We start from the raw sequence: 12,195 nt of genomic DNA, 5'->3' as shown, positions 1-12,195 counted from the left end.
ACTAGAATACATGAGAGCTCTTGAAATAGAATGGGCTTGTTCTCTTTTAAAGTTTTCTGTGAAGTGTCAACAGCTTTCTAAAGTCTAGCACAAACTCTTGACATGTAAAGGGTTTACATGATGGGTCTTGGCTGAGCATTCTGATTTTCTAGCTAAGACCTTTGGCTCAGGAATACAGACAGGAAGGGCTCCATCTCTCTGGGAAGGCTCTAGGGTGATGATGTTTTAATTGCAAAGTGTTCAAAGGACAGGGGGAAAGCTAGTGGCATTATAAAACTACCCCAGAAGAATATTTGTAACACTGAGATCCATTAACTCTTATCACAGAAAATGGACTGGTATAATTTCTAGTCAGTCTGTGTTTCTGTTCTTTAGGCTGAGACTTCATCTCTGGTTGCTTGGCTTGATAGACTAGTCATCCTCTTTTTTCCCCAATATATTGTGAATAATATATTGATTATCTATATTAAATTCCTGAATTAGTTTAAAGTTGTTCTACTTACAGTCTTTACAACAGCAATGATGTGGCTTTCTGGTAGAGAAACCAACGTAGGCAAATACAGAAAGACTGCTGAAATCTCAGCCAGTTTAGCCAGCTGTGGCTATGCATAGTCGGGTAATGGAGCCTGCAGCTTTGCAATTATTTTTTTTTCTCTAATATGCAGAATATTCCACCTCCTTTCAATCAGCTTGATAGTGATTGGCCATGGTCATCTCAACTGGGTGTCATTTATGACACTGTAGCAGATGATGTCTCATTCAAACTGAACTGATTCTTGGTTACAGGACGTAACTCACTGTCTGGGAAGCAAATACCTGGGGCTGCCAGTTTCTTCTCTGGTCAGTCTTGTTGCCTGCATACCATTTCCAGGCATGGGAAACTGATCACTGATGGTTCAACTCACTCTCTTGTTTACACTTTCAGTCTATACTAGCTTGGTGGTGTTTTCTCTTCTCTGCATCGTCTATGAGAGGGTCTCACACAGCTCTCATATTGTTGAAGAGCTGAAACATGAAATTCAACTCAAAGTATTCTCAGTTCTCTTCAAGTACAAGTTTCAAGTCTCTTTCTCTTACTGGTCATTCTTCTTGCATGGTGATTTTTTTTTTTGTTTTTTAAGAGACTACGGAGTTGAAGAGACAATACCAGGAGCCACCCCCAAGGCTGTCTCTCTTGTTTGTTAAGAGAGACAGATCTTCATAACTTCTAGGGATATATCTTATTCAGTTCTTGACAATACCAAGCTGGTTTGGTTACCTGTTGGTATTTTGGTAGCACCCCAGACTGGCTAGACTGCTTGGGTATTTTCCTCCCCTCTTATTGGTAATTATGCAGAAATAATTACATCCAGTTCCAATTCAGTTATTTGTTTTCAATAGCAGCTACTTTGGCACAGCACATCATCCAACAGATGGTTTCATTTGTTTCTAATCTTCATGAGCCAACTGAAGTCAGCAGTTGTGCTGTATTTCTTTCAAAGTCATATCTGCGTTCAATCAACCATGCTGCCAGGCTTAACAGCATTGCTTTGAAAGCAAGTCTTCTCTTTTTTTAAACCACCCAGCTCTACAAAGAAATAGTTTTATTCAATTACTTTCAACTACTGTCAGGCCTTCAAAATGAGGACTGGAGACACTTCTGTTCTAATATAACAATAATCATTTACCCTCTGTGCCAAGGGGGGGGGAAACTTTTTGCCACCTGCTTTATTTAGAATCATAGAATCTGTTTGGTTGGAAGAGATCTTTAAGTTCATCAAGTCCAACTGTTAACCTATCACTGACCAGTTAACACTAAACCATGTCCCTCAGCACTACATCTACACATCTTTTAAATACCTCCAGGGATGGTGACTCAACCACTTCGCCGGGCAGCCTCTTCCAGTGCTTGATAACCCTTTCTGTGAAGAAATTTTTTCCTAATATCCAATCTAAACATCCCCGTCACAACTTGAGGCCATTTCCTCTTGTCCCATCACCTGTTACTTGGGAGAAGAGACCAACCCCCACCAACCCCCCACCAACCTCCTTCCGTAGAGAGTGATAAGGTCTTCCCTCAGCCTCCTTTTCTCCTGGCTAAACAACCCCGGCTCCTTCAGCTGTTCCTCATAGGCCTTCTGCTCCAGACCCTTCACCAGCTTTGTTGCCCTTCTCTGGACACGCTCCAGCACCTCAATGTCTTTCTTGTAGTGAGGGGCCCAAAACTGGACACAGCACTCGAGGTGGGGCCTCACCAGTGCTGAGTACAGAGGCACGATCACTCCCCTGGTCCTGCTGGCCACGCTGTTCCTGATACAGACCAGGATGCTGTTGGCCTTCTTGGCCACCTGGGCACACTGCTGGCTCATATTCAGCCAGCAGTCGACCAACACTCCCAGGTCCTTTTCTGCCAGACAGCTTTCCAGCTGCTCTTCCCCAGGCGTGTAACACTGCTTGGGGTTGTTGTGACCCAAGTGCAGGACCCAGCACTTGACCTTGTTGAACGTCATACCATTGGCCTCAGCCTATTGATCCAGCCTGTCCAGATCCCTCTGCAAAGCCTTCCTACCCTCAAGCAGATCAACACTCTTGCCCAACTTGGTGTCATCTGCGTGTCATCTGCAAGCTTACTGAGGGTGCACTCGATCCCCTCATACAGATTGCTTCAAGCAATACAATCTTTTGCAGGTTATTTAGGTATCACTTGTAACACAGAACACCGTAGCTATATTTTAGTAGTTCGGTTGTGCACCATGGTAAGGCTTGCTCAACAGAGCAAATCTTTTTAGTCCAGCATCTGATTCTCACATTGGAAGATGCAATAATAAGCATTATGTAGGAAAAGAGAAGTATCTCAACTTACTTATTAAATCTTCTTTTTCCAAAACTGGATGAATAACATGGCTATGCATTTTAAAACCGTAACTTTGAGAAGTAATCTGATGATGACTTTGTTAATAGAAATATGAAAAGGTTTGGGAGACTTTTTTGGTATATGCCTTTATCTCACCCTCCAAAAATTAATAAAAGGAGAACAATACAGCTGTAAGAGGAAATATGTATATTTCAGTTCAAGAGTTTGTGGTTTCTTAATTGCTTCTTTTGAAATGTGTTTAATTGCAATATTTCCCACATATTTGTGATGTAAACCTGCACTTATAGATGCCAACAGAAAGCTCCTAGTGTTGTCAGTGCAGTCTCTCATATGATTTGTGTACTGTAGTTTTCTCAGTGCTAAACCTGCTTTTGCATATGTGGTTGAAATTATCAGGCAGAATAATAGAGAAATCAGTTATTATCTCTTTATAGTTAAAAATTTTCTTGTTGGCATTTTGTTCCATTTGTTTTTTAAGTATTCTTAAGTGTTATTGCTTCCATAGTTGAGTTTTAATGATCAAACAGTTTCTTTGGAGACTGGTCTACTGTATTTCTACTAAAATTTTCTTTGTGTTTTGAAAAGGTACTTGGGTTCTGGCACAGCTCCCAGTAGTGGTATGGTCCTCATGGAGGTTGGCTTACTCAGTGGTTTCTCTGTGTCACCAGATTTCATTCCATTAGACAATACAGTTAAGAAGATCGAAAAGGACAATGGAAAAGTCAACCTATACTTAGACTCTGTAAGTTGAAAATAACAAAGAATTTGTTTGTAGTGATGTTAATCTTGACTCTGCCATTGTTTGGTTTAAATTTGGAAAGACATTATGATTGTACTCTTTGGGGAAATCGACATCTGCTATTCACATTGAATTAATAGTTCCGCCGTTTTTTTAGTGAGACTGATTGGATATATATATATTTGTAAGAGGTTTCTAGATGAGGCCTCTTAAAAATCATATATAAGAAGGCAGACATTTCAAGAAGTCTGCAATTTGGCCAAAATGACTACAAATGAGATAAACATCTTTATATGCATCCTGACTCCAACTCTTCAGAAATGAAATGGACTACTGCTGAGCTAGAAGTCTTCACCTCTTCCATGAAACCACCATCACCAGAGTTCTCAGGATGTTTCTCTTCTGTTTTTCTAGCTAAATGAAACACAGGTTTGTGTGGATATTCCGGCTGTGAGAGACTTCAAAGTGGCAAATATCCAAGATGCTTCAGTGACTATAGTGGATTACTACGAACCTAGTAAGTGTCAGTCATTCCAAATGGATCTTAGTGATTCAGAATTTTAAAAGAAAGTTTTTTTTAATTGAAAAAGGACAAATTTTAGTGAAGACAAAGCCACATTGAACTGAAACTTACTTATTTTATTGAACTGTAGCCTTCTTGGACACTGGCATGACAAATTTTCTAACAAATAGCAGTGTTTTCCAATATATATGTTTACTGTCCTATTGTGTTGGTTCCTCAGCTGGTGTGAATTGTCATAACTTAATTGCCAGCTGGTATAAATTGTCTTCAGTCTGTCCCAATGTGTTCCCAAAACTACCAAAATGAAGCGGGAACTTCACTGTGGTTCACTTACCAAGTTAATGATTATCTTTCAAGTAGCTTTTCCATCTGTTTCTTGTTTAAACCAAGAGTCCTTCAGTGGAGAAAATGCCAGTGTTTTGATTTCTATAGTTACATAAAAAAGATGTAAATGGGAAAAACAGATTCCAAGTTTTTTTGGTTTGTGTTGGTTTGGGTTTGTGTTTGGGTTTTTTTTGGTGTAGAGTGTGTTTTAGAGAAAGGCAGTAATGTACAAAGCAAAATGAAAAGCAAAGAAAGATTACAAGCTGCTGAAGAAGATATTAGAGAGGTTTTCATTACATCAGCCAGATGAAACATTATTAAAGATTTGGGCTTGGTTTGAGATAATGCATAAAATATATAGGCAATTTTCTTCATGTTGGTTTGTTTTAGCACAAGACAAAAGACAACTAAATATGCTATGATTTGTACTACTTCAGCTAGGTGAAGATCACATTTAGTCTTTAGTCTATGTAGGCTGAAATGTTTGTTCAATCACAGAATTTTAAAGTAAAATAGGAAATTAGCAGATGTAACTACAATGTCCATCAACCTAGAGCATGTTTTAAGGCCTAGTGGCTTAACAAATTAGAGCAATTTTTATTTTAGACAAACACGTAACACTTACAGTCTATTCTTCTGTGAAGACAGGCTGAGAGAGTTGGATCTCTTCAGCCTGGAAAAGAGAAGGCTCCAGTACTTAAAGGGGGCCTACAAGAAAGATGGGGACAAACATTTTAGCAGGGCCTGTTACAGTAAGACAAGGGGTAACGGTTTTAAACTAAAAGAGGGAGAAGAGTTTTAGACTAGATAGAAGGATGAAATTTTTTTACAATAAGGGTGGTGAAACACTGGCACAGGTTGCCCAGAGAGGTGGTAGATGCCCCATCCCTGGAGACATTCCAAGGTCAGGCCAGACAGGGCTCTGAGCAACCTGATCTAGTTGAAGATGTCCCTGCTTATTGCAGGGGGTTGGACTAGGTGTCCTTTAAAGGTCCCTTCCAACCCAAACTATTCTATGATTCTATGAAAATGAATTTTCATGTGCTTCAGTTCCTAGAAGAAAAGCTCAGGACCTAGTCTTTTATAAGAATGCTTTTAGATAGGCTAATGAATATGTATATAAAAAGTCACATATCAATCCGCATGTATAAATATTTTTATTCTATTTTAATACATTTAATATCCATAAATTCTCAATTAATATCAATATTAATTCAAAGATATGAATTAATATCCTTAAGGACTAAAATTTGTATGACATAATCAGTGCTGCAATAGAAAGCTTTGAATTTAAGAAAAAAATTGCTTCAAATATTATTTTACAAGACACCATTCCTATTACTATGTAGCATAGACATATTATTGGTCAACATATATACACAAGCCATGATTCTGAGTTCCCCTGAGAGAACTCCTTCCTATCTAATACAGGAACATGTTTTTATTTTAATCTATTATTTTCCATCACTCTCATAGTTGGTGGCCCAAGCTGCAGGTGTATATTTTTTGTGATGGTGACAGTCAGATTCATGTTATATTCAGAGCTAGGAGACTTCCGAGGAGCCCTTATGCTCTGGCATTTGCCAAAAAAGTTATTTCTATGTGGCAGATACTAAACTGGCATAGGTACAAGAACTGGCTTGGATTCCAGGGTTAATATACGTGGCTACTCAGCACATTCAAATGACTGCAGCTTCCCTTACCTAACTTTAGTCAGAGCTAGTTGGGTGTCACTCTTGGGCAAGCAAACTTTTTATTACCTTGAGGCTTGAAAGGAAACTGAATACCATTTATGTTAAAAAATACTAATAATAAAAAAAGAAATTGCAATGTCTAGTTGGAATGAAAACCTTCAAACAAAAAAACCCACAACACTATGGGAATGAAACGTTGCAAAAGCTTGTTCTGTGAGCAACTACCATGCACTGCTGTTTTTAAAATGAGCGTGATTTTCCAGGCTCCTAGTCTGTTTGGTTGTGTAGCAATGCTTCAGGGAATGGGGGAGCAAAATACAGGAGCAGGAGCTAAGTGCAGTCCCGGATTCAGGAAGCTGGAGCTCCCAAACATAATAGTGAGAGAGAAAGTGTCAGTTACGAGAGACGTAGCTCTTAAATGTCATAGCCAGTAACCTGCCAGGTAAAGCATCCAAATTCCTTTGTCATGGGAGTTGCTGTGTAGGTAGGGGCACAATTCCTTTTAAAATGCTTGACCGAGGTTTGTGAAAAGATTGGTGTGAGATGGAGTCTATGAAAGCGTGCCTTTCACCAAGCGTTTGCCTGAATATATTGAGAACATTTTGATGTTTTGGGAGAAGAGCAAAGATTAATGCCTGGCTTAAACACCCACTCTGGGAAGTATTTTGCAGTGTATGATGAGGTCTGCATCAGAATTTAGCGCATCCTTTAAAAATGCTTTGTGAAGCTAATTTGTTGGTCAGTTCTCAGAAGTTCATTAACTAATGTTAACTAACCTTTCTGTACAGGGAGAAGAGCGGTGAGAAGCTACAATTCGGAAGTAATGCAAAGTATAACCCCTTGTGACTTCTGTGAAAGTGATTGCAGTCTTTGCCACCGAGATGGTTCTCCAGCCTTGCTTCAGCACTCTTCGTTGGCCTCCTTGTTCTGTGGGCTGTTTGTCCTTCACGTAAACTTGCTGTGCGGTTGGGTGCTGTAAAAGGAAACAGATTATGTTTCACATCTAAGGTTTCCATAAATTATCCAAAGAAAATTTTATGTTCAGATACCGGCCCGTCTTTAGTGATTACAGTGACCAAACTCCTGCTGCGTTCAGGGAGAGCTGGGCTGGCCCGTATGGTAAATTTCTGGCTGTGCCAGAAAACTTCTTTTAAGTGTCTGCTGGAAAAACTTTCCGAGTGTTAGTTTCATACTGAAGTTATTTTCTGAAGAAGCACAGAGTTACCGAGAAAGCCGTCTGAGAAAATACAAACCTAGCTCCATGTTCCCATTAACCCAGCTTTCGGTTGTGCTTGTTTTTTAGGGATATACATTAGTTTACTGTGCTTTTCTGAAATGCTATGTGCTTCTCCGTTGGGGGGTTGGTAAGCAGAAGGCTGGGAGCTTGGTATCGGAGCTCGCTTTGTTCTGTTCTACAGACATGACACTTAACATTAATATTGAATTTCGCTGTATGCTCTCATGGGGAATACTATGAAAAATAAAAGGAGCTGGCTTCACAGCAGATCCAAGAGCCAAAAAGCGCTGCATTCACAAACTGCTGAACGCTCCAGGAAATTGTCAGTCTTTTTTTATCATTACAGAGAAGCGAGGTGGATTTTTTGCCAATTCATAAGTTATTCATGTTTGAAAATAAGGCCTCAGGATGTTCTCATGCATTTTACTCTGAAAGGCTTTTACTGTCAGTGTATCAAAGATGGAGTCTATGTTTGAGACTTCATTTTTCCAGCGTTTTTCAGAAACCAACCTAATTCTCTTTCCATGTGAGAATGCTGGTGCCCATTGGCATATTTGTGGCCGGCAGGATGAAGGTTGCTTTGATCCTTTTCGAGTTTTTGGAATTCTTCTAGAAGTGTCACTCTGGGGCATCATTTATGTCTTGCGTTTGCAGTGTCGTCTTGTCAACAATTGAAGTGACATAACCCTAAACAGCTGTTTATTGCTCTTGGCCCTGAATGCCAGCTGTGCATGCACCTCCTGTTGGTGGTTGGCGGGAGAGGCTTTTAGGAGGTATGGGCTGCACATGCATTCAGTCCAGCCAAACAGTTGACATGCTTGCTTAACTTTAAGCACATCCTTGCATGCTGAAGTGCTTTGCTGAAGTGGGTTGAAGGAGAGGGACAGTGAAAAGCAGCGGGCGCTTTTACACCCAAACCTGCTCTTTGCACATGGGGAGAATTACAGGTCTCTATGACTGCAAAAACGTGTGAGCTTGGGAGTTCCTCCCTCGTGAGTGAGTGTATGAACATCTTCCCTGTCTGGCAGGTGGTTTCTTCTTGAACACTGCCTGTGATATCTAATGTTTACTTCTTTTTGTAAGGAAGCCAAGCTGATAACATTCCTGGTTACTAAAATGAAGTTAATAGCTGTCATGCAGACTAACAGACATAGAAATTTTAAGGCTATAGATTCTCCTTCCTTCATACTTTTTTGAGACGGAGTGTGCACATATGCACATGTAATAATATGGCAGTCACTTTCCCTGAGCAATTTCTAATTTTTATTCAAATTTTGCTACTGCTTAAAGTGTATATTTTTGTATTTTATGCTCATCTTTACTTCTGCTCACAAAGGAAACTAGTGGGTGGTAGCACGGAAAGAGGCCTGAACTTCCTGCACTGGGTGCCTTCTAATATTGAGGTATAGGTTTTTAACAGCAAAACTAGTATAGGTGGGGTTGTTTGTTTTACTTTATCTGTATTGAGAATTTACAGTGTTTTTCACAAACCTGGGGTTCTGTTCTGTCTCTCTGGCAGAGCTTAGGCCTGGTTCTTTGTCGTCAGTTCATGCTTTTCACTTGTCTTTGGCGCACTGTGGATCTAGCCCCTTGAATAGTTGATTAGTGCCTTATATGAGTGCCTGTGCTGCTCTGAACCACATGAAGTTAACACCATATTTTTTGAAACCCAAAGCACTACTTAGCCAATAGTATGCAGGATCTGACCCTCTGTAAGTCACGCCCTTGGTTACACGGGTCCAAAGCTTAATAGAAACTGAGATACAAACTGAAACATATCTTTGCGTCTCAAATCCTTTACCCATGTATGGCAGCATGGAGTGAATTGTGCCAAGTGTAAGATCTGGAAAACAGTCACACTCTAAACTGGGATGTGTTTTGATTTCTTGGTGACCTATGAAAGCAGCTCTTCTTTTGCCTTTGGGAACAGCAGCCTTGACATGTCATTTGCCTCTATTTAATATAATTTCAAGAACCCAAAGTTCGCATACTTCCAGTTTTTACTGTATGTGGAGCTTCTAAGAGAAATGTTGATACCTGATTAATCTTAGGATAAAGAGGCTTATTTTCTAGACAAGATGTACTGGAGATAAATTACTCCTTTGCAGTAGATAGTAGGAATAAATAAGTTTTATTTTGCAGGCAGTCCCAGCTTCCTGAGTATCCTCCAGAAAAATGGATTTAAACTGCTTACTGTCATTTCAGACAGGGCAGCTTTTATTAGTATTCCTTTACATTTGTTTTTGAGACAAACAACACATGTTTTTAAATGACTTTTGGCTGCCTTGCACACCCTATTAAGAAGCATCAGCCATAATGCACTATGTCACGGAAATTGTCGGAGTCAGTGAACAAACATCCCCTTTGATTTTACTTTTTTCTGTACAGCAGGCATATCATTACAGACATCCAAATCTGCCTCTGCACTAAGCTAGTTTAAAGGTACAGTGTGTATCATATGATTTTAAACAAATGTTTACACCAGGTGGCCTTTAACAGTCCCGCACCGATGCCTTCAGTCACTTTGCGGTTGCGGCTAGGGCTTTGAATGAGTTGCAGAGGATAAATTTTGTATTGTGTGTTGGCAGTGAATGGAACAGAGGAAAGGGAGTATTATGTGGCATAGTGACTTCTTTTGTTTTCCACATCGTTATATAGTACCCTTTACACAAATAGTCAGTATATGTATTTTTCCATTGCTCTGTAAAGTCAGTTTTTGATGTGAGAGGGGCCTTTTGGCAAAAAGTCTTTAGGAACAAAGTCTTTAAGGAGCTTTAAGGAGTGATGCTAAAAGCAGTCAGGAAAAGGTATTTTGCGATGGAGTTGCCTGAATATTTCTGTGTGCCTGAGATTTCTTTGAAATGTGAGTATTCTCTGGTACTTCCCGTGCCCTTTTCAGCCACATGCTGTCAGTGGACATGGTCTGTGCACAGCCATTAGTATGATATTAAATCAGTAAGAATTAGTAATGTATTTAGGACTGAGTTTAAAACACAAACATAATGCATTTTAAAGGATCTGCCCCCCCTCCCCAGCCCCGCCCCGATTCTACCTTTGCTGTCATTCATGATCTTAGCTGAGGTTTTCTCTACAGGTTTCTCTGTGGGCGTCATGTAGGAACCTTCTATACCCAACGCTGTTATGCAGAACAGGGAATGAGTGCTGCCTAATGGGTTTGCAGCACCTCGGAGTCTGCGTGCTGGGCCAGCTCAAGGGCTGGTTTGGTTCCCAGCGTGGCACCACCACGCTCCCATTTACTTCACAAGCAGGAGCCTGCGGCTTGTGGGCATCAATGGCATGTGATATAAGGGGGAAGTGGCCAGACAGGTGCAGGAGACACAGAAGAGCCAAGGTCCAATGTTAACGTGCCTCTCTTTTGCCTTGGAAGTCACTGTTGAAAATCGAATCTAAGATTCAAAAATTGGTTTTATTCCATTTTCAAAATATTATCCTAGCAATATTTCTCCAAATGTGTTGTCCAAGTTGTTATGAATATTGACAATATTTGGTTTAAGCAGATTCCTGTAGGAAGCATATGTATATGTGTAGCCATTATTTAGGCTCCAATGTACTATAGTGTGTAATGTATGTGCAATTGAAAACACAAGATCTTCACAAAGTGCCCAAACCAACAAGGTAGCATGATGTCCTGTTTTTCAAAATATACAGTTAGGTTTTTAGGAAAAATTATATTTGGAAAGCAAGTGGTACCTAATGGCATAATTCTTCTGTCTCAAATACTAAGGAAGAATATTCAATTTTCATTCTAACGGCCAATAATATTTCTGCTGTAGCCTCCTTCTGCTACCATGAATCTTTATGCAGTGAACTATATTTATGTGTTTAGTCCTCTAAATACATAGAAGATTTTGAAATTAGATGTTTTCACTAGTAATTTATCCATAAACAGCAGTTATGTGATCAGGTCTTTTGAGTTATTATTATTAGATTTTCCTTTTCCCCATTTCAAAATATTTGACTTCAGCATTGTTTCTTACTCGGTTCATTGTATTTGTGTGTGCCACTTGGAAATATCATTGCACTAATGCTATTCTATGTAATAAAGTCTGACAGTGTGCTGTATTAGATCAGTCCAGTCATTATTATGGATAGCTCGTTATTTTCCGATGTGTATGAGCATTAATTGCTTATATGCTACATTTAAGTCACCAGAACTCCAGTGTTAAGATTTCTCTTTAATCAAATCATACATTTTATTTTGTATTTCTTAGTGGTTACCCAAAGGCTTCATCAGCCTTGCTCAGACCTTACGATGTTACATTATGAATTGATTTTTTGGTTGTGGTTTTTAGTATTGCTAGGTTGGGTGAGTGGGATACTAATACGAGGAAAAAAATATAAAAAGAACCTGTCTCAAAGAAAGTATCATATAAGCAATGTACCATACATTAGCTGTCCTACTGGCTAATACATCTCTTCTTTTTCCATATCAGGCCTTAAGCAATTTGAACTAAAATTCTTGGCTGCCTTGAGACATAGTCAGATACCCATTTTGCCCTGGTTTAGGATCATCATAAACATTTCCTCTTTTGATCAAATCAGAGATGGTAGAAAAAGAATGCCTTTATGGACTGTTTGAGCAAACAGAGGTGAACTAACATGCTAGCTATGCAAATTGCTTCTGTCTTTTCAGATAATAAAACAAATGTTAAGGAACTAGGCTGTTTCACAGGATTTTGGAAAATTGTCATTGATTTATTTTTCTTCAAATAAAGTTTGCAATAGCGATTTTTAAATTCTATTAAAGGTGACTTGTAATAATACATGTCTGGTGTTTGCTTCTTTAACAATGCAGCCAGCTGT

General features: G+C 39.4%; 1 protein-coding gene across 1 annotated transcript in view; it reads left to right on the top strand.

Moving 5' to 3' along the window:
- Positions 1–12,148, top strand: part of CD109 (CD109 molecule) — an 81,200-nt gene extending 69,052 nt beyond the window's left edge. Inside the window, exons 31-33 of the mRNA XM_074581361.1 lie at positions 3,440–3,596; positions 4,008–4,110; positions 6,923–12,148. Of these exons, the coding sequence (XP_074437462.1) occupies positions 3,440–3,596; positions 4,008–4,110; positions 6,923–7,113 (451 nt within the window). The 3' untranslated portion in view covers positions 7,114–12,148. The remainder of the gene's footprint in view (positions 1–3,439; positions 3,597–4,007; positions 4,111–6,922) is intronic.
- The last annotated feature ends 47 nt before the right edge of the window (positions 12,149–12,195 follow it).

Source organism: Larus michahellis, chromosome 3 (assembly GCF_964199755.1).
Source record: "Larus michahellis chromosome 3, bLarMic1.1, whole genome shotgun sequence".
Taxonomy (NCBI): Eukaryota; Metazoa; Chordata; class Aves; order Charadriiformes; family Laridae; genus Larus; species Larus michahellis.
Note: the sequence above shows the minus strand (reverse complement) of the source record. Positions and strands in the feature narration are given on the sequence as shown.